Source organism: Bombus terrestris, chromosome 10 (genome assembly GCF_910591885.1).
Source record: "Bombus terrestris chromosome 10, iyBomTerr1.2, whole genome shotgun sequence".
In the NCBI taxonomy this organism is placed as follows: Eukaryota; Metazoa; Arthropoda; class Insecta; order Hymenoptera; family Apidae; genus Bombus; species Bombus terrestris.
In genome coordinates, this window is record NC_063278.1 from 20,225,933 (window position 1) to 20,247,700 (window position 21,768).

The 21,768-nt window shown below is 31.7% G+C and overlaps 1 protein-coding gene and 1 long non-coding RNA gene across 9 annotated transcripts; one reads left to right on the plus strand and one right to left on the minus strand.

Annotated features, from left to right (window-relative positions):
* Positions 1-1,072: 1,072 nt before the first annotated feature.
* Positions 1,073-21,637, minus strand: LOC125385746. 5 transcript variants are annotated; one of them, XR_007225331.1, is made up of 6 exons: positions 21,456-21,637; positions 7,346-7,618; positions 7,079-7,271; positions 5,076-5,175; positions 4,510-4,673; positions 1,073-1,841 (listed from the first exon to the last, which is right to left on the minus strand). It is a non-coding gene; the product is annotated as an uncharacterized LOC125385746 (long non-coding RNA). The 5 variants fall into 5 exon arrangements; XR_007225328.1 differs by lacking the exon at positions 7,079-7,271; XR_007225330.1 differs by having other exon boundaries at positions 5,076-7,185.
* LOC100650989 lies at positions 1,798-21,166 on the plus strand. 4 transcript variants are annotated; one of them, XM_048409119.1, is made up of 9 exons: positions 10,040-10,118; positions 10,607-10,844; positions 11,426-11,496; positions 12,004-12,265; positions 14,377-14,630; positions 16,568-16,953; positions 18,113-18,384; positions 19,635-20,242; positions 20,613-21,166. In XM_048409119.1, exons 2-9 carry the CDS (start codon positions 10,836-10,838, stop codon positions 21,058-21,060), a joined length of 2,310 nt encoding a protein of 769 aa, XP_048265076.1. In that variant the 5' UTR covers positions 10,040-10,118; positions 10,607-10,835; the 3' UTR covers positions 21,061-21,166. The 4 variants fall into 4 exon arrangements, with proteins under 4 accessions (XP_020723907.1, XP_048265076.1, XP_048265077.1 ...); XM_048409120.1 differs by lacking the exon at positions 10,040-10,118 and having other exon boundaries at positions 10,626-10,844; positions 16,568-16,794; positions 16,846-16,953; XM_048409121.1 differs by lacking the exon at positions 10,040-10,118 and having other exon boundaries at positions 10,634-10,844; positions 16,568-16,641; positions 16,846-16,953.
* Positions 21,638-21,768: the final 131 nt, after the last annotated feature.

Sequence of the window (21,768 nt, forward strand, 5' to 3'; positions counted from 1 at the left end):
AGCCGAGTATGATAATAAGACGTACGACAATATTGTAATCAGTTCGTTGTATTGAATATTACTTGTTGAACCAAAACATCATTACTTGTCCTTACTCTAAAGACCATTTAAGATACTACATGCATGAGAAAAAATATTACTTAGATTTGTTTAAAAAATTGCTTATAAAAAATATATAATATATAACAGCATTTGTAAATAAATAATTCTTCGTTGTAAAATTTAAGTGTAGGATTTGAATGTGTATTCAAGTCCCGCAAAATTTGTAAACCCGGCCCTGTATTAAATTATAAATATATAATAATATCAGCGAATATAATGTGAATAGCATTTTATTTAATTAACATACATATTCAAATTTAAATAAAATATAATTTTACAGATATTAGACATCAAAATTTTGTTTGAAATATCATTGTACTACAATTATTGTATGAATGAAACATAATATCAATAGCATAACAAAATAAATATTGCTTGACTAACCTATATCAACCCTCAATTGGCTATCAGCAGCATTGAAAAAGGTATAGAATATGAATTGAAACTATTATTCGTAGAATTAGAGTTAAGAAATTCAGATCAGCTAAGTTAAGAAACTTAATTCTAATCTAATCTAAACTGAGTGGTTGCTTACTATACAAACACATATATAACCTAGCAATACGAATTGATGATAAAAATGTACTTATATAAAGATCAATATAATTACATAACCAAACATGTTTTAATATGAAATTATGTGTCCTAATACTTGATTTAAAAGTAAGTTAAGGAGGTTTAAGTACATAAGTAAGTACTTACGTATAACCATCATATAACTGCGATACATTTTTTACGATTAGTTGTTGAAATCGATATTATGATGTACTTGACAATGGCTCTGAACGTGTAGCGTTCGTACTTCAGTTTATATTGTGTGTATGTCACGGAAAGTCATTAATACTTATGCAAATAACGATTGCGTATAGGATTGATGATTATCAGTTAGATGAAGCACCAAAAAAAAATCAAACAAAAAATTGTATGTATAAGGGTTACTACAAATGAATATTTTATATTTCAATCAGTAAAAAGATCAATTTTGATGGAATTCTACAATCACATAGGTAGTTGTTATGTACATATACTAATTTATATTCTAGTTTTTCGCTTCTATACATATTTCAAGAATAATCTGTTTTTTGTTATCTGAATGTGAAGCCTACACAGAATATCCAATAAAATTTAACAATTATTTCAAAGTTAATTTTCTTTTAAAAATAATCGTTTCAAATTTTTTGAATTAACTCTACTTCAACTTCAAATGTAACTGATGTATATGTAATATATAAATGTATTATATGTAATATATAGCAACAAAAGTATTAGCACAGATTAGTTTACAAAACTTTAAAATCAATTTTTATATCAATTCTACATCATGTATTTTTTGCTATTCATTTTTATTGTACAACTGTGAACAGTTCCTATAACCTATACATATAACCAAAAATAGATAAAGAAACTAATACAAAATTCCCTGTTAATCAGCTGAAATTCCCAAGAACTGGAGAATCTACGTGGAAATTGCGATAGGGCATGCTATTACGCCCTGGTGCAATCCAGTGATTGTGGAATTCTACGAACAGCAGTCCGACCGGACAGCGTGCTACGACTGGGCTCGCTGGTGGTCGTCTTCTTTACACCATCTAGCGCCCGGTCGGTCGAGCGTTTCGAACCCGCAGCTGCGCAGGTGTATCACCGGCACCTTCTCATTAACATCTTGCCCGAAAAGCCAGTCACGCCAGCAGAAGGATCTGGTGCGGTCGAGTCATCAATCGATTTCGTTTCGCTAGCACCTAGACATAGCAGCTTTCGATAAGCTATTTACAATCAGAAGAACGATCATTCGAACGTGATAGACTCAAGAACCGGAAGCTGGTTGGATAGGAGGATGCAATGGACGGGGGTAGAAGCGACCGTTCTGGCAAAAGGTAATATTTCCGTCAACTTGACTAGGCGGGAAACGAATTGCAGGCTATCGAACTCGCAAGGTTTAACGAACCGCTAAGGACACCGTTCTTAAGCTATTTATAGATTTTATAGGGCCATTGAAAGAAAATACATGAGATGTCAAGAAGTTATATTACTTCGACCAAACGCGATGGTATTAAACTGACTGAGAATATTAAAGTTTTTGAAATAAAAAATGTTAGACTGTAAATTTTTATGCACTTATGAGAAATTTGAAAATGCAAATATGCACAGAATACACATAATAAGCATAAATGTACGAAATATAAAAAATGTAGTTATAATATTTAGAATTAGTAGATGAATGAAATGTTTGTCTAATTTCCATTTTTTAAATTATATTTATAAAGATATGAATTTGCATAAATATTCGCACTCTAGTTATGATTCGACGAGTGTTTATGCAAATTCACATTTTTATAAATACAACTAAAGGAACAGGATTTCTTACAGTAGGATATATGAATATAGGTTATAGGATATATGTTATACTTTGAATATTTTATGTATTTTTACATTATGTGCAATCTGTGCATTTTTGTATGTTTAAATTTTCAATAAATGCATAAACATTCACAGTTTAATTATACAATAATATAAATATAAAATATAATATTGTAAAGTTAAATCGGTTTCGTATAAAGTAAATATAGAAGAATCAAAATTGTCATTTATTATACAGGAGAAAATAATTAAGAAATTAAGGAAGAAAATTTTAATTAGAAAAAAACATCTAATTGGCAAAACTTGAGAAAAAGATCTTTGTTCGTAGCAGAAATAATCATTGAAGGATTTCATCAGGTTTCAATAACTGAACGTTTGAAGAGTATCAGATTTCATTAACGGAACGTTTGGAGATAACAATCTGGAGAATCATAAAATATGAAGTTCGTAGGAATTTCATCAGACTGCAGAAATTTGTGCATTTATAGATAAAGTTTGGAAATATTTAGAATATACGTAATATGCAATAATATCTAAAAAAATAACACTCATAATATTTAGTAAATCCCTATTTAAGTTCCAGTACTTCAATTATGTTCATAAAAATATGAATTAAGGAGTGGAACAGAAAATAGTAATGAGGAAAGATATTAAGTAAGTTTTTGGAATTATTTTTTTAACCACAGTGATAAAAAAAAAATTCAATAATACAAATTGACTGAAAAAGATTGCAAATAAGAATAGATGTTGACAATCCTTTTATCTTTTTTCATTACGTTTTCCCTTTTTTCACTTTCAATCGAATATTTTGGGTTGTCCTAACGGTACGATAGAAAGTGAAGGATTTTTTAATATTCTAATAGAAATCGACTTAAAGGGAATTTCAGTTACAGTATATTCTAACTATGTAAATTGAGAGTTTCATAGGCATCCCTGCATTACAATGTAAATTTATGGTTGGTAGATTCGTGCTTTTATAAAGATCGAAACTTCTGTCACGAAAGGAGAGTAAATTTGAAATGATTTCTAAAACTAGAGACCTAAATGCACGAGGTGTGCTTGGCACAGATATCGTAAACTACCTTGCAACCTAATTACAGTAATAATGTATCGAATTGCTTTTAGGCATTTGTTAATTGATTGATTGAATTACTTTAGAACGTAGTCGATTACTTTAAAGAATTTAGGATGATAAATGTTAGGCTCGAACGAAAACTGACAATGATCGTCCATAGATTCGAATCGAGGTTTAATTTCCTGTCTTGGCTAAAAGCATCCCTTACACTTTGGCTATTCATCATCTAAGTGAGAGTTAAATGGTTGCATTGGGTATTCGATTCGGCCATTCTTATAACAAGTATGCTTTTATCTGGAGATGGGTCGATATCTGATTGTTCGATTCGCGAAACTTAAATCCGAAACTTTGTTTCTAAGATCTCGAACTTTTTGAATACGGAATGTTTTTACTTTCTTTTTCTTCTAAAGAGTATCTATATTATCAGGAACTAAAACTGTAGCATTTTTTCAGAAAATTAAATATTTCTTTCTTGATATAAATGATTATAACAAATCTCAAAGTCTAAAACCAAGCTCAATTGGGTTATTATCAGCTAAATAAGGATAAATTCGTATCGTCTTAATATTTTCATGAGTTATTTATAGAAACTAAATTTATATTATGGACAATTAAAATTTTTAATAATTATTATTTATATAATTATTATAATATTTTCTACTTATTAAGTATTATATCTTTCTGCTGTTTCCTGTTCCACTTAGAATTTTAAGTTTTCTACACTTCTAAGAAATTTGAAGAGATCAAAGTATACATACATATATAATATATATAGTCCTATGATAAATATTATAATACTAAATAAATAAACTGGAGATATTTATATAAATTCATGTTTTTATGCATATAATTAGACGAATGGGACTTAAATACTGATTTACTAACAATTATAGTGAAAAATCGCATATGTATATTATAGATATTATATAATTATTATAGATATAACATTATAGTAATATAGTCATATTACTTACATTGCTTTATATAAATTATTATTTATTTGGATTATGAGAGTTTCGAAGTACCAAAATAGTACAAAGTTTTCGGTTTAGAAGAGTTGTGAGGTTTTAAGGTTTCGAGGTTTTGATTGACCCAGTCCTACTTTTAATTCTTGAAGCGTAAGAACTAAGCAAATGACCTACAAATTATAAATACACGTATAATTAGTTCTTAGCTAGATTCTAAATATGTAAATATTAAACAATCTAGTTGAATCACGTGATTACGTTAAAAACGACAATTTTCATACGGAAATATTAATATTTATTTAAGTGATGGAAATAATTAAGAGTCATATCGTATTGAAACGGAGTAAAGCTTTCAACAAATGTGAATCAAAGAAATATTTTTCTCAAAATAGGAGTTTTATAATAAAGATCATCTTTATATGCGTAGAAATAATTCAACATATTTTATATTTTTTCACTATTAAACTCATATTAACTTTGAAAGCTAGAAAGGCGGTGGAAAATAAGTTCATTAAAACAATATAACGACATTTGAAATAATAGAAGAGTAACGTTAACCAGACTGTACGTACCGGAATTATTTATTACATATATATATATATTGAAATTGAGTATATGTATCCCACGGATATTTGACCATATTCAAGGAACCATACAAGTGCCTCAATGTAACTGCAACACAACCAACAGTTGATTGACGTTTTCCACTATCCTGGGATCAAGCTCTTTTTAACAAACGTAAAAGGAATAAATTTTATAACCGTAATTCAACAGTTTGGCCCCTTGTATCTCAGAGACTAACTGCCTGCACGAATTGAAAATTTTCTGTGATCGATGTTTCATCATAAATTATCATTAAGTTACCAAACTGAAATCCAAAAACGTCCCATTTCTCGGTCACTCTTAGCCCAATGTTCGTGTATCGAACAAACTGTAAATTATCATTTAGCATATAAAGCAAAGAGGAACAGAAATATAAACGTGTTTGCGAACAAATTGCTCGGTTACTGCTCACGCTAAACGAATACAAGCGCGAATACTCTCGCTCTATGTTCTTCTGCTCGTTCGGCCTAAACGTACCTTTAAAGGAAGGTTTCTAAAGCACGTGGCCTCTTTACTTTTTCAAAGTAGATTCGCGTGCAAACATTGCTGATAAAATGCATCCGTAGATCGAATCACGCGAACCAGCAAAATTACTGACCAATTCTACTGGCGGAGTTGCGTGTGCGTACGTCAACGCGTTACGGACATTTATTTGTTGGTGTATGCAAAATTCGTCGTCCCGTACAACGAGAGGAAATTCGGGTCATGAGGTTACATCGCCACTATGGAGGTGGCGTTCCTCGTTGAACGCTTGCGATAATTCGGCACACGAAACGATCTCGAACAAGAACAGCCCCTAGCTACTCGTGACTATTCGCCACGTGCCCGTTAACACTGAAAGGAGAATCAGGCTCGATCGCGATTAGAGGACACGCTCGCTCTAATCTATCGGTCGATATATGGAATGAAAAACGGCAGGTGGCCTCTTGTTTGATGATTAATCGCGGCGAGCTGCTTCTGACGTGATTGGAAAAGAGGAAGAATATCGATGGCTCAGACTGCACAAATATCGCATATCTACTTTTTGTGAAATTTCAGTTTTATGTGCAACACATAGCTGTCTACTGTTTCTTCATTCTTCAAAGATGATATTTATATCTACTTCATAAGTCTCTGTCTCTTCGTAACAAGTCTCTGCATTCAAATACTTTCGCGAGCCACTTTGTATTTTCTATATTTTGTTCAATTATCGTATGAATCCTTAACACATCGTTAACTGACTATTTCATGCGAAAACTAGCAACTTAACTTTGTTTAACTCGTGATCGTCCAATAATGTGTTATTACAATATCTGTGTTAAATCATCTCAAAAGTAAGCGTTTAAATTCATTTGTTAAAGAAAAGCTCCATCATTTGCAGTAATTTCCATTGGAATTTTTTCAAAAGTTTTTTTTTTAAATTCGTCATCTGATTCTTCAAACTAATCCTTCTAACTTCTCAAAAAAAAAAAAAAAAAGAAAAAAAATGAAGTCCTTTGGTACTATTTTAAAGAAGTTATTTTATTTTAAAGGGAGCCAGATTATCAATAAGACTAACTGTGCGCTGTCAATGTCTTTCTGTTTCTTAAATCATTTTCATGCAAAGGCACACTCAATAAGCGAAGGAAATGAAAATCATTTCGATAATAAATCAAGAGAAATATAAGGGACCAAATAGATTCTACTTTAACGAATTGCTCCATCAACTTTCATACAAATTAATTCTCCTTTTAATTCGCCCTTTATTCTTATAAAACTTCCTTATTTCTTACTATCTTATTCGCAGCATTATATCATATGTTACTTTTATTCATTTGCATCGATGGTTTTACTACCTACAATAAGCAGATTGACAACTTTGCGTAAACGAAGCTATTCAGTGATCGACTGTCCTTCGTAATTAGCTCAATGCAGACGTTCTGTGGTCATTTCTAATTATAATTAGCAAAAGAATAAAGGAACTCTGTTCTTCGTTTTTTCTGATTTTCCTTACTTGTGGATTTCTTTTTTTTCTTTTTTTAACTCTTCCGAGTAATTACTGAATTACACTGGAGCTGGTCTGTGAGATTAACAAAACATCCGTTTGTTCATCCCTACAATCTAAAATCAAAAATTTTTAGGTATACGTATTGGTACATAGGTGTACAAGTGAATAATCCAAATTTTCCAGCGAAACTAAAGTTCATCTAAAAAACAACAGAGCAAACAGTATTTAACCAAAATGATTCGCTGTTACTTCCTGTAACTTTCAGACATTTACCAGACAAGCGACGAATCCCATCACGATGAAATGCCGTATAGTGCTCCAAGTGGGTGTCGGATAAGACGTGTTACATTGATCAGAACAGATGATGATCCGAAGTAACGTCTAGCGAGTAAACTGGCCACTGCAAGATGTCCTAATCGTTGAGACTTGTTGTTGTGTCTTTCGTATGTCGTAGAAGCAGTATGTACCCTAGCGTTGTCACGCAGTAATTTCATAGAACGTTTTCCTTTGCCAGTGTCCGAGTGTGACGATCTTGGACAAAACACTCTGTGATGAAATACGTTACTCGTCTAACAGATGGTCTCAAATCATGAAATACTCTGCTCGAATAACTCACGGTATTTCTTCTTTTAAATAAACTTTGAATTTCACTAGCAAGTTTGAATTATTTGTATGCGTATCTAATATTTGACAAAGTGATCTATTTGCAATGTAAGCGCTATGAATAGACTGCACATATTTATGCAAATTCATATTTTTATAAATGTAACTAAAACGATGAAAATTACGAAATATTACTGCGGTTATTTCTGAAGATTCATATTTTTATAGATGCGATGAAGAAATACGGTGAGACATAAGAAATTCGAGGCTCGTGACAGAATTAAATAACATAAATCAGATCGTTGTAAATCGCCTGTGATTCGACGATAATATTAGGTTGACCGGAAAGTGTCTTTCTTTTACAGACACGTCTTTTACAACAACGCATCTTTATACAAACATGAAATCTACTCTGTCGAACGTTGTGATGTTTAGTTTGATAGAACAAAATGGATCATACGTAATTCAATAAAATAATATAAAACGGAAAATGTGCATCCATTATTTTCTTATAAAACGAAAGAAACTTTTCGGACGACCTAATAAGTGAAAATTTATGACACTCAATTTTTCGTTTGAAATTTATTAAGGATAGTTGACGGATAATTGATAGAGATACGTCTAAAGATCTCATTTAGGGTTTAAAGGCATCTGGATATGTTCCAAATCTGTATCAATAATGGACACAGTGTTCGGAATCGAGGCCAATTTGTAAGTGCAGGGTAATTGTGTGCCAATCACGAAGAAACGTTGGTCAATTACGCTCAGTTCCTTATTTTATAGGTCACGTTGAGATATCGATTGCCGAATAGACAATTCCATTTTTCGCTTTCAATTAAGGAAGTATTCTAGTTCAGAAGGTTCGATATAAATCTTGGATAACTTTTCGACAATTTCTCGACTTTGCGTTACCTCGTAGTTTAAAATGAAAATGTGTTCCCATAGTATCTAAGAAAATTTATAAGAGTATTAAATTTATAAATATAGAAAGAAGACATACAATGACTCTCAAAAGTATTCATACGTTTACTATAAAAAAAATGTTTATGTGCGTATCGTGCATCTCACGTAAAACATTTTGATATTTTATTAGCACTATAATGAGACGCTACTGCCAAGATTACATTAACAAAATTTTAATCTAATTCAAAACAATATACAGAAGTTGCGAAATATTTACTAAAAACTTATATATAATAAAGAATTAGTATACAGTGTGAGCAGTGTTAAGTTTCGAACCTTCCAGTTAATACACGAGTACCTGATCTTCAAACTCATTTCTCTCGAAAACGAAGCCTCAAATGAAAAAATGTTATTCTTTTTTTTCAACTTATTTTTGCACGTATAATCATCACCCGACCGATTGTACCATGCCTTAGAAGACACCCTGTATATCACCTGACTTTGATTATTTGCATGTACATGACGAACCGACAGATAAGACATAATGCAACATTTTATATATCAATAGACTCATTGAAAATTACTTCATGTTAGCATTGCGTGCAAATACAACTTTATATATTACTACTAGGATATTACTCCGGGCCAGCCCATAACCCAACAATTTTCTTTTTTATTTATTATGATTATCATCATTGATTACAATCATCGATTACAATCATTAATTACAGTTGCAGTTACACTATCAGTTACAGTCCATCATAAGTTACATCTACTATAATCAATAATAATTATCTCTCTCATAAAAAAATTTAAGATTGGACTACATAAAAATCTGCCCGCTTACTCCAAATTGAAACTGTAATCATGATCGTAAACATCGTAACATAAATTCTATCGAAGATTTTCGCAAATATCTGGGAAATTAACGCCGAGCGGCGGTAACACGTATATGGAAAAGTTGCTCAGAATAATGACCTTGATAACATACTAATTTCAAGGTCGTCAAAATTGACAAGGCGTGCCCTCTTCTACATAATCACCAGCAATTTTGCAATCGCGTTATACGAGGGCGCGGTCTTCGGATCGTCACGTTATACGAAGTTCTACTGTACTATGTTCCCATTATTATCGTGACACACGTTTTAAAATAGTTGTCTTCTGTTCGAAATATTTACGCAGGTTACGATAAGGAAAGTTGGTCGACGATGTCGCCGTTACGGTACGAGTAAAGGCTAAACGCTTCCGTGCACATAAACCATTAGGCTGTCTGTAACGAAATTTCTTTTTCGGACTTCTCTCTTCGTAGATCGATGCGTCGCGACTACAAGGCTCGTTCTGTAAAGGCACGTAGCTTCGTACCACCCTCTTCCTGTTCCACGTTTTTACCCTCTACGCGCCGCGCCGCCTCCGTTTCCACCCCACAGCTTCAATCCCTTCGCTGAAACATTTCAGTCCGTTCCGGGCATCCACCCGGCTCGGTGCTCCACCCTCTCGACTTCTACTCTTGGTATCTCTACTCGTCGCGTCTCCGCAAGAAGTATCACTTGAATTTTTTTCTAATTTTCGATCACTTAAAAAATATGACCTTTTGTAAAGCATATTTGTTTTCACAAACTCTATGAAATATTTCTGTCCGTTACTTTGTGCGACTCACTATTGTTTGGATGTTATCGACTGTGTCTTGAATATTAGCTGCCCTAGATTTGTGTGATTCGTAGATAACGTAGCAGAAAACAGTAATCTTCGATCATTTGAAAAATACGATTTTTTAATAATCATTTTCCTTTACAAATTTTATTAATCTTGTTTCATCGTTCTGTGTGATCAACTGTTTTGAGTATTAATTACTCTCGGCTTTTGCGATGTGTAGATAATTTTATAGAAAATAAAAGTAATTTATAGTTGCTCAAGAAATACCTTCCGAAATTTATTAGTTTTCTCTATATCTGTATCTATTCTAGATATAATCTATATCTATCCAAAAACATAAAATTCGTCCATCTACATAATTACCCTACCTTTAAGAGTTTCAGACATATTCGAGAAAATACATTTTCCACCCCAACTTTGATAACTGCTTTTATACCCTAAATGTGAATGATCGTTAATAAAAGAAGTTAAGTGTTGAATATTTTTTACTGTATCACGTATCTGTAAAGTTCCATCAGAATCAGTGTGTTACATTTGAGCTATATTTTTGGCTATATCACGTATCTGTAAAGTTCCATTAGAATCAGTGTGTTACATTCGAGTAATGTCCTTTGTAAGTAGAATTATAGAAATACCTCCCTTTTTACAGTACATATTTGTCATGTTGTATAATTTGTGTGGCGAAAAGTGATGGACATAGCTAAGCCTAGTATTTTGTATTTCAAGTAAAAGCCTTAGAGAACAATTGTAGAGTCTAACTTCAAGTTCTTCTGAATGAATTCTATAAATAAATATGCACGATTTCCTCAAAGTAGATTGAATGATGAAGTTGAATGATCAATTCTTCAAGAACAGATAGCATCGGTCAAGCAGGAGTAAACACGCTAGAGAATGTAACTTAACATCGTAATAACGGTAGCCGGAAGCTAAAAGATAAAAGAGATAATTATTTCTTACGATAGATGCACAATATACAATAACGTAAATTCAACGAGTTTTTAAATTTAAAACGATACATGTAATTTACGTTACAACCCAATAATATTCATTAATATTGGATAAGATATTTCTCAGATACTTTTCATCCAATCAAACAAGTATCAAGGAATTTCAATTTTACATGTATCGTACCAAATACGTTATAAATACAATGCAATTGTGATAAATAGTCTGCTGATTTTTATGCATTCATAGGAAATTTGCAAGTGCAAGATTGCACACGATATAAAAATATATCCAAAGTATAATGCTCTCTATAATAATTGGTAGGTAAAACAATTTTCTATCGACGCTTCACTTTTTTCGTTTTTATTTCTTTTTTCTTTCAAAATATGAATTTCCATAAAAATCTACAGTCTAATAGCAAGTATAAACATTACAATATAAAAAACAGGACGAATTTATTAGATCACGCTATAAATAATTCGGTTTTACTGATATATAAGTTTAAAACGATGGCAGTTGTTACTATCAAAGTCTTAAAAGATTACAATAGAAAACGTAATGGAAAAAATTAGTGAATTATAAAGAATATGAGAAAATACTGGTATCTAATATCTAGTATAAACTGCATCATTTATAACATGACCTAATAAATATATAATTAGATATAATGTATAATAATATAGAATAAATATATGATATACAACTTAGTATATTATTGTATAGCCAAGGAACAATATCGCTAACAAGAGACTGGTACATTTTTAATCGAAGGAAATTGCACGTTCAGGGATTCACAAAATATCTGACATGTTGAAAATTACACGCAGGCAAAGGTTCTCCCACGGGGTCGATAAATCCTCCTCGGACACTGAGCTAGCGCAGGGTAAAAGTAAAAATCGAAAGAGTAAATCGAAGGAAAAATGGCCCTTACTGGAAGGGCTAACAGTCGACGAATTGGCTCGTTATCGGAGAAGACGTATACAGGGACAACCAAAAGACAATCTTGGACTTAATGTCGAGGTTGAACACGAAGATCACGTGTCCGAGTATCGTGAAGCTTTTCGTGCGAGAAGCGAGGAGTTCCTGAAGGTTAGCATCTGTTCTGAAATTTTACACTTGTATTTTTAATTGTGTTACTCGTCCGTATTCGAAATATATTTCTTTGTACTATTTTTCGAATGTATAAAGCTTTTCGATTTACACGTGTAATATGTCATTTTGTAGACATATTATGTCGAAGAGCACTGTGATGTATATTTCGTTTGATTAATTCATTGTATTGAATCTCATGACTTGTTTGGAAAAGAATATAGAAGAATTGGATATTCGTGTGCTTTTTGTAGCCTATAAAGTACTGTAGAAAATATATGTATATATAATTTTATACTATAGATTTTTATAAATTTTCTTCGTCATCGCTATCGCTTCGAAGTTCTGCTCCCAGTAGTGAAGTACACGAATTGCCAATTTTTCCATGTTTCTTTCTAAACAAATAATCACATTACAATTACTTAATCGAACGAAATATACAACGTCAAATAGCACTTCAAGGTTTACAAAAATAACAATTATAAGCAGAATGTTTTTTCATTCTTCAACTTTTTTGTTGCAATATTAAAATTAGTAGATTAGTATAGGAATTAGTGGATTACTTTAACTGATTTTGGTTACGAATAACAGATAATCAACTTACAGATAATCAAAATGTTTCTGGTTACCTAAAACTATTATCGATGAAAGTTTCTTTTTTTTTTGCTTACCGATAACCATTATAGATAAGAGAATTCATTTTGATTGCCGATGATCATTATATCAAATAATTTCTTTTTGGTTGTCGATAACCATTATTTGTGACACAATTTTCTTTTTGGTTACTGATAAAAATTCCATAAAAATTTAAGAAGTAACTGTTATTTTTTACTCCTACACTCCTTTACTCCAGAATTATATATTACGCGTGTAGATCAAATAATTTTATTCATTCAGGAGAAAGTATAAAAGAATATGTATCATATATTAAAAATCGCACAAATTTATGGATCGCCCTTGTAAAAGTGTATTTATTATACTTCGAAAGAATTGAACAAATAAAATACTAAATATGTTTCCAACAATTGAAAAATAGAAGGTTATAACTAGACTGCGGATGTTTATGCAAATACATATTTTTATGAATACAACTAAAGAAATTGGAAAATCTAAGCAGAGATTTGTTTCATTTACTAAATCTTATAACGAGTACCATACTTTTGATATTTTACATATTTTCTTAATATCTTGGGCATTTTACGCATTCTTGCATCGCTAAATTTCTCGTAAATGCATAAACATCCACGGTTTAATCTCTAACATGGATAATATTGTTTCAAAGGTGTAGTTTCGATACGATAGATGTCCATTTATCTGATTCCATCAGCAAGCATACAGTTCACATAACTGAAAGTATAAATAGAAGTTTATTGATGTTCCTGATAGCAACTTATGATTTTTCGTTCAAATAATAGGAGTGTATCTTTAGATAAGCGAATTCGATTGACAGCAATGCATTGAATCGATTGAAACGAAATAAAATTTCATTATCAACGAAAGAAGTTCAGATAAATGAGATTCTACTGTACAATATTTCATCAAATCGACGTAAATGTAATATTGCTTATAGGATCACCTAATAATAACGCTATCGCTGAAAACGGTATTTTTAAATTTTTTATCAATAAATAATGATTTGTTATTTTAGAAACCTCTTGTCACTATACATTATATTAAATTGATAATATAATGTCAAGCATTGACAATAGATAAATATTTTCTTTTCTTTCCTTTTCTTATTATTATAATTTCTGCATTAGGCTTTCGGTTATTACGAGTTTAGATAATAAGCGGATTACAAATATCAGCAAGAAAATAGTATAAAAAGTACAAAAGTATATAAGTAGATATATATAAGTACTAATAGACTATAGATAAATATTAATAATCGTAGATGAAAATTAATAATTATAATTTAACCTTCTTGCTCTAGTTTCACGATAGCGTATATAACTGTAAAATAATATGAAAACATTCGCAAAGTAAGGGCGAGCAAGAGAGAATATACAGAATGATATGAGGAAACATAAATTGATACAGAGCTACGTGAGAGCATTTCTCAATTCATTAAACAATAATTTTCCGATTCATAGATGTACCCCTTACCGTAGGAAAATACCTGGTTGGAAAGTAATAAACGAATCGAAGATTTTCGGACAAAAGATTCAATCGAGGATAGGAGAGTTCCAAACCAAAAAGTCGTCAAAGAACAAGAGGAGAAACATACAGAGCTTCCAATTGAAAATACAAAGGACGAAACTTTTGTAGAGCAGATGAATAACGATAAAACGATGGAGACTGAAACAACGAATTCCAAACTTGCAAGCCACACCAATCCTCCTAAACGACCTTTTTTGATCAGAAGGTAAAACTACTTTATGAAGCAAACAATTACACTTGTTCTAGCAGATGACACTACTCAAACGTGTCCGGGCACTTATTTCTTTGATATACATTGCTGTGAATAATTATAAACTCAAACATATTTTTTGCATTATTTCTTTAATGTTTCCGAGAAACCACCGATTATATCTGAATATGTTAAGCGAAATTGTTTTTATAAAGGGTAAGTTGAACACTGTAGGATATCAGGAGATGTTACACGGCGAATTATTGCCTTTCATAACCGAAATAGAAGAAAAAAAGAGAATTTTTCAACGAGACAATGCTTCTGTTCGTACAATCGCCACTACAAAAAAGTGGTTTCAAGATTTTGGAATAGGAATTATTATCATGGCCAGCTTTGAATCCTGATCTAAACTCGATCGAGAACTTGTGGGGAATTATAGGAAGAAGAATTTATGGTCAGGAGAAACCATCTTTAGAAAGCATTGTGGAACTTAGAAAAAGAATAAAATCCACGTGGACGAATATTCAAAACGAAACTTTAAATAAATTAGTGGATAGCATACCTGACAGATTAATAAAAGTAATCGAAAATAAAGGAAGATCCGTCGAACATTTAATATTTTTTCGCAGCTAATTTTAACAGAAAATTTCATTTTTTCCAGACTTCAAAAGAAGACAATTTTTCTTTGTTGTATCTTCTGTTTTGTTTTATATCATAATATGAAACTGTACAAACGATTTTGTCAACTTTTGATCATAATGAATATTATAAAAAATCTAAGAATGGGGTTGAATTGATAATTATTCACGGCCTTGTACAGTGAAATCTCTAGTATCCAAATTACAATAGAATCTGCGGTATTCAAATTACGAAAGAACTTCGTTCATCCGAACAGATTGAGGGATAAGGCAATTCGAATAACGGAGCAGTTTCGATAATAGAATTTCGTCGAATAACTTATCTTCTCCAGATTTTATTTACTACGATAGTTCAAATTCAGTAGAGACTCTCTCTTATCTGACCTAACAGGCAGACAAAGCTATTCGAATAATGGAATTTTCGAATAATAGAACAAACACTTCTCCGATACGAAATTTCATTTATTCAAATACAGATTAAAATCAATTGACAGATTCTTAAAATACTTATGGATCCTGTATCTCTTTGACTGTAAAGTCTGATTCTTTGATTGAAATGATTCTTTCAACATAAGTAACCGCACAAAGTTACATTCTTTGAACCATCAAAGATCTTTCTTGAATGCCACGAATGCTTCAGCATGAGAAGGCAGCTCTTCGTCATCGCTTTCGTTTGCTGTTCCCGTTCGCATAAAATCGTAATTATTATCGTCTTTATCGCGATGAAATTATTTCATTACGTCGGTATATTTACGGTTTTTCTATGGTTGCCAGCATCCAAGGAATTTACGCGCTCTAGATAATTTTCAATATCATGTTCCTGTTTTTCAATGTCTGTAATCGTAGTTTTTCCAATATTCTGTGTTTTTGATATCTCTGTCGCACTTACGAGTACTCTAATTACGTCGTATTTCGTTTCGATAGTTAGAACGCTGTCAGTTCCATTTTATTTTCTTTCAACTCTAATTTCAATTCTACAAAACATATTTTTGAAAAACCACAAAGACATCACATTATCTCTGCCAGAAAGGTGGGAAGAAGGTGATAGAACGAGAGTTCTGTGAAAACGTGTAATCATATTTTTATAAACGTATTTACAGGTACGTTCCAAATTTTGCTCTAAATACCACGGTAAAAACGAGAGGAACTTATGGAATGATCTAATACTTTGCGGTAATCGTTGCATCCAACATTCATAACGTTATTGCCACGAATTAAACATTCCGTTATAATCGTGCTAAATAATAGCAGCGTTAATCGCTGTACTACTTTTAATCATTCAATTTATACTTTAACGTTACATTGTTACAACAGGGGCACTACATTAAAACATGACGGAGAATTGTACACGGATACCGAAACCTATTCGTCATACGTTGGCTACGAAGGTCAGCACAAGCGCGAGCTAGCTCGTAGGCCCACGTCTTTAAAAATGGAAGGCAATTTAGAAACGACCACTGAGAAATGCGAGAAATTCATCCAGTGGCTGAACGTTAGCCGACCGGAACTTATGCGTGTGCCTACGCATTTAAAACTCGAAGGTGAATTTGAAACTACCACGGAAAATCACGAAAAATATGTGCCATTTGTAGGTATTCGAAGACCGGAGCTATTAAGGCAGAACACTAATTTGAAATTAAATGGAGAGGCTAATTTCGTGGCAGAATACGCCGATGTGTTTAAAAAACATAATAGCAAAGGTGATTATGAAAAACTCATTTATTTACAGCAGAACCTTAATTATCCGAACTAATCATGACACGCATAACTGTTGGGAATTTTTCAAACAACACTAAGTCTGAGTTTCAACCTTTTCCCGACGTTCCGATTCCTATTAAACATTTTTATGGCGTTTCTGACACTTTGATCACGAATCTGTATATCGTTTTTTCAGCGTGCCCAGTTTTTAAGAAATTCGATTTCGAAGAAAATTCACGTTTTTTTTTTTAAATTAATCCAACTTTGTATATACTCATATAAAAATATATTCGATTTCTGTTCATGTCGGAACATTCTGTAGATTTCCATGGTAGTACTAGCAGTATAATGAAATCGATATCATGAAAATGACCTACATATATCTTGACTTATTATCGAATAAAAGTCAATCAATTTTGTAAAAGCCTCTGATATGTGATCCATAACTTTATGATTTAATTAAATACAATTCTCTTGCGATATAATTACAGAAACGCTTATAAAAATGATGTAATGTAATGAATATTTTGTTTAATGAAATTGAGATGCAATATAGAAATTAAATGCTGGAGTATCTAACGTTTTTCTGAGGAAAGACAAATATGGATAAAAGTTATTATTATATATGGATAAAAGTTCGTCTTTGTTATAAGTCCTTCAATTGCTTTCAGTTTTTATTCTTATTCTCCAATTTTTTTTACAACTCTCAAATTTTCTATTAATCGACGTTTTTGGGATTTAAAGGTAAATTCAATAAATCAATTGAAATTAATTTTGATGGAATTTGATGCGTAAATTGCCTGTCAATTTGTTAAAAGAAAATAATTTGTCTGACGAAATCACTTAATGGAAAATTTGAGAACGGTGCCTTGAATGAAAAATTGGAGAACAAAAATAAGAACTGAAAGAGATTGAAGAATTCGTAACAGAAACGACACTTTTCCATATTTACCCAAAATTATTTATGATAATTTTGACGTCCCATCTATTAATGGAAGATTTGTAGATGGCCCCTTATACATATAAAAAATTTGAAAGCGATATCATACATTGAAGGGATCACAACAAAAACATCTGTCCTGATAATCGAGGTTCGATTGCATTTATATCTTTGAATTCCATGATTATACAGGATGTATCGTTATTATCTTTGCATCGCAGAACGTTCACGACCAATAAAACCTGAAATTCATCTGAAGACCGGGAACTCCTTCTTTCAAAGTACTGAGCACACTGATAACTTTATTGATTCTCGTACTAAAGAGCAGCAATTGGCGAGTGAATCGAACAAAGCTGTCGAAGAAACAGAGAAAAAGCAAAAGAAATTAATGGAGAAAAAGGGAAAAAACAAGGAATTGGAAGTGTTGGTCTCAAGGTTAGAAGACCTAAAGTGTCCACCGCTTGAAATTCCGGAATATAAAGACGCGTACAAGGTAAAGTATATCGTTACGTCCTGTTAATTAAGGAGCATACAACACAATTAGGCTTTTACACAATTGGGCTTGGAGTAGCTTTTTTTAATCCGGTCACCATAAGGCCATCGACTATCTGCAGCAATAAACCGACGTAAGTAAGAATGCTCTCTTATTTTCCTGTACTGATACCGCCACTCAATTAAAGTTGTTCTCAGTCAAAACTGTTATTGGTCAAAGTTACTGTTGGTGAAGTTTGGTATCGGTGAAAAGAGTGTCAGTGATTTCAATTGAATCTATTCATAAAGATACCAATTTGCTCAAACATCCACGATCTAGCAATTACTAACGAGTTTTGGCTTTGAAATTCATTAAATCTTATTCTGAATACACTGTTTTGATCCGAATAAATTTGCAATTCCAATACCGAAAATTCTTCCTTTGTATATCTAAATATAAGTAAGCAATACATCTGAAAGAAGATTTATCTCTCTATAATCATTATAAACTATTACAAGTCATCTCTAGCTTATATTTTAGCAATTTTGATTTTATGGCCCGTCATTGAACTCATAATTGAAATTGATTTCAAAAAATGGACGTAGGGACCTACACGAATGCGTATGACCCTAACTACGGTTAGATCAATTTGTGACCCTATTTAAACGTCTTATTTCACTATATCATTTCTACGTATTATACATAACACACTTCCACATATTATTAGGTCATCCCATAAGTTCGTGCCGACTTTTGTGTATACATTTCATGTGTCGATTTATAAACATACGGCGATAAGGGACCAATGGGAACCTTGAAAAATGGGAAGAAGTTGTACAACGAGAGGGGGATTACGTTTTTTCATAAAACTGAAAGGTATGTAAACAATCTTAACATATATAACCGCTCGAAAAACGGCACGAACTTATGGAATGACCTAATACATATACACACTAAAATACACGAGTTAATTGATACTACAAGAAACCAAAAATCGGTACAGAATGTATTTGTACATCATTGTATTTATTATACTATCTATTTACTAATTAATTAGGTTCAAGTATATTAAATTTCGTATCATTTGGAATTTGATACTACGAAAATGAAATAGAATAAAACCTCATACAAAAACGTTCAATTGAAAAATTAGGATATGTATTTATATAGAAATACTTTCATAGCCACCGTAGATGCGATACATACCCCTTTTTCAATGAGGAACTCATTTTTATCGTACAAAATTATTAACAATTATTAACAATTTATAGGATTTTCCAAGGGAGAGACCTAAAATCGTAAAGCCAGAAGATGAAATTGGACGAGCGGATGGCACGAAGATATCATCTCCCTCACCTACGCCCAGATTTACATCGAAAATTGATCAAGATCCGGAATATAAGTCGAAATATTTAGATTATCAAAGAGACCACCCAGTATATCGAAAACCACCGTTGAACTTGAGCTCAACGTACATTCTTCCGAAACATACACGTTTCGGTAGACAAGAGTCCAAACGACATGATCACGAGTTCACAAGTGAAGTTCGAGCCCAATATATTCCTTATGGTCATATACCAAGGGTTGAAACTTTAAAAATGCCGGCCAACTTACGTTTGGAGGGTAATCTTGATCTTAAACCAGAATATAAGACAGCTTACTGTTCGAAACGTGAGAATCAGTTACAAAACGAACTGAGAATGCATCGTAGACGAGATCGTAGTTTAAGCGCTTCCAGACGAAAAGAAAATTATTGGATAAATAATGCAGACCAATTTGGTTTCACAAATGCTGCTCAAGATCAGGACGCGTTCCAAGTGCTACATACTCGAGTTCATGAAGATAATGTCTATGGAAAACCGCCAACAGGTGGCCAAAGGTTTGCATTTGAGAGTTCCGTTGAATTTAAATTTTAATTTATTTTAACATAGATATCTTAAATTTCGCGTTTATGATGAATTTCTATGATACGATGAACGAAATTAATCAGGTAATAATTAATTAGTTCCAACATATTAATGAAGAAATACAAAAAGATTGTCTGATTTATAAGTAGCAATTTAATAAATTTTATATTATACTGTACCACTTCTTTATGTTCAATAAGATTAGTAAAATTCAATATCTATATAAAGGTCTAGTGTATTGCTAATGCCTCAGAGAATAATTACATACATGTATACATTTGATTTAAGCATAGCTTGTCTATAATTAATATACTAATTGAAACAAATATTATTACAATATAGGAGTTCAAAATCTTCGCAAACACATATGCAAAGACAAACACAGGCAAATATGCCAGAATGTACCAGAGTGAAAGATAGATCAACTAGTCCAACATACCGACTTCATGTCTGTAATGTCGATGATGAACCCAGAGGTTTCCGACGCAGACATTTGCCACCATTTCAGTCTTCCGGAAGGACACATAATCCTTCACCAGATTGTGTACTTCAAAATAATACTATCAGACCATATTCTCCTAGTTTTGGTAAAAGCACCAAGCAACACTCTAATGGCCAATCATTTGTTGTTTTGGATAATGGAATCTTTGACACAAATAAAAATGAGATTCGCAAAAGGCAAACAGATAGAAATTACAATATTGACGATACTCTCCCTATTTCTAGAGGAAGAGCAAAACCTCCAGCAAATTGGATGCCACCATGGTATGATAGTACAAATACTATCTAAATTAATAAACACATATTAAATGTGCAAAATTAAATGTACAATTAAAAGGGCTTTGTACTTTTTAATATACTGATCAAGAACAATAAAGTTTCTGTATAAATATAAATTGTATAATATATTTATTAATATTTCATTCTTCCAAATATATGTGTAATATATATGTAATTTTAACACGGTTCAGTTTAAAACAGAATATCAATCCTTATAATTATAAAAAGATACTTTTACAAAGCTATAGATTTTAAAAAATTATTTTATTTAAATTTTAATAAAGTATGAAATTAATTAAATACCTCTAAACTACTAACTTTAAGTATACCTAAAATTATACATGTTTACAATGTTACAAGTAATAATAATAAATAAGGTCAAATTAAAATTTTTTATTGAGTTACCTTAATTAACGTATTTAGCAAGGTCAACTGTAATATTGGGTTAGCAATTAAATGATTAAGAATTTTGTCATTAGGTGGTAATGACAAAATCCGCAATCACTTAATTGTCAACCCAATAATTTGTAATTGTGTTAAGATTAAACTGTATTAAGTAGATAACAAATTATTGTTCATAACAACTCATTATCATACATAATTATACATTATACAATTTTTCTACTCTTCTACTCTCCATATTTAAAAAATATTTGTTAATATACAAATATAATTACACCGAATTGTTTCACCGCGAATCTAAATTTTAACTAAACAT

Coding starts and splice junctions, on each gene's coding strand:
- LOC100650989 (XM_048409119.1), top strand. Junction 11,497..12,003: donor AATGCTCTCTATAATAATTG/GTAGGTAAAACA, acceptor AATTACACGCAG/GCAAAGGTTCTCCCACGGGG. Junction 12,266..14,376: donor GAAGCGAGGAGTTCCTGAAG/GTTAGCATCTGT, acceptor CCCTTACCGTAG/GAAAATACCTGGTTGGAAAG.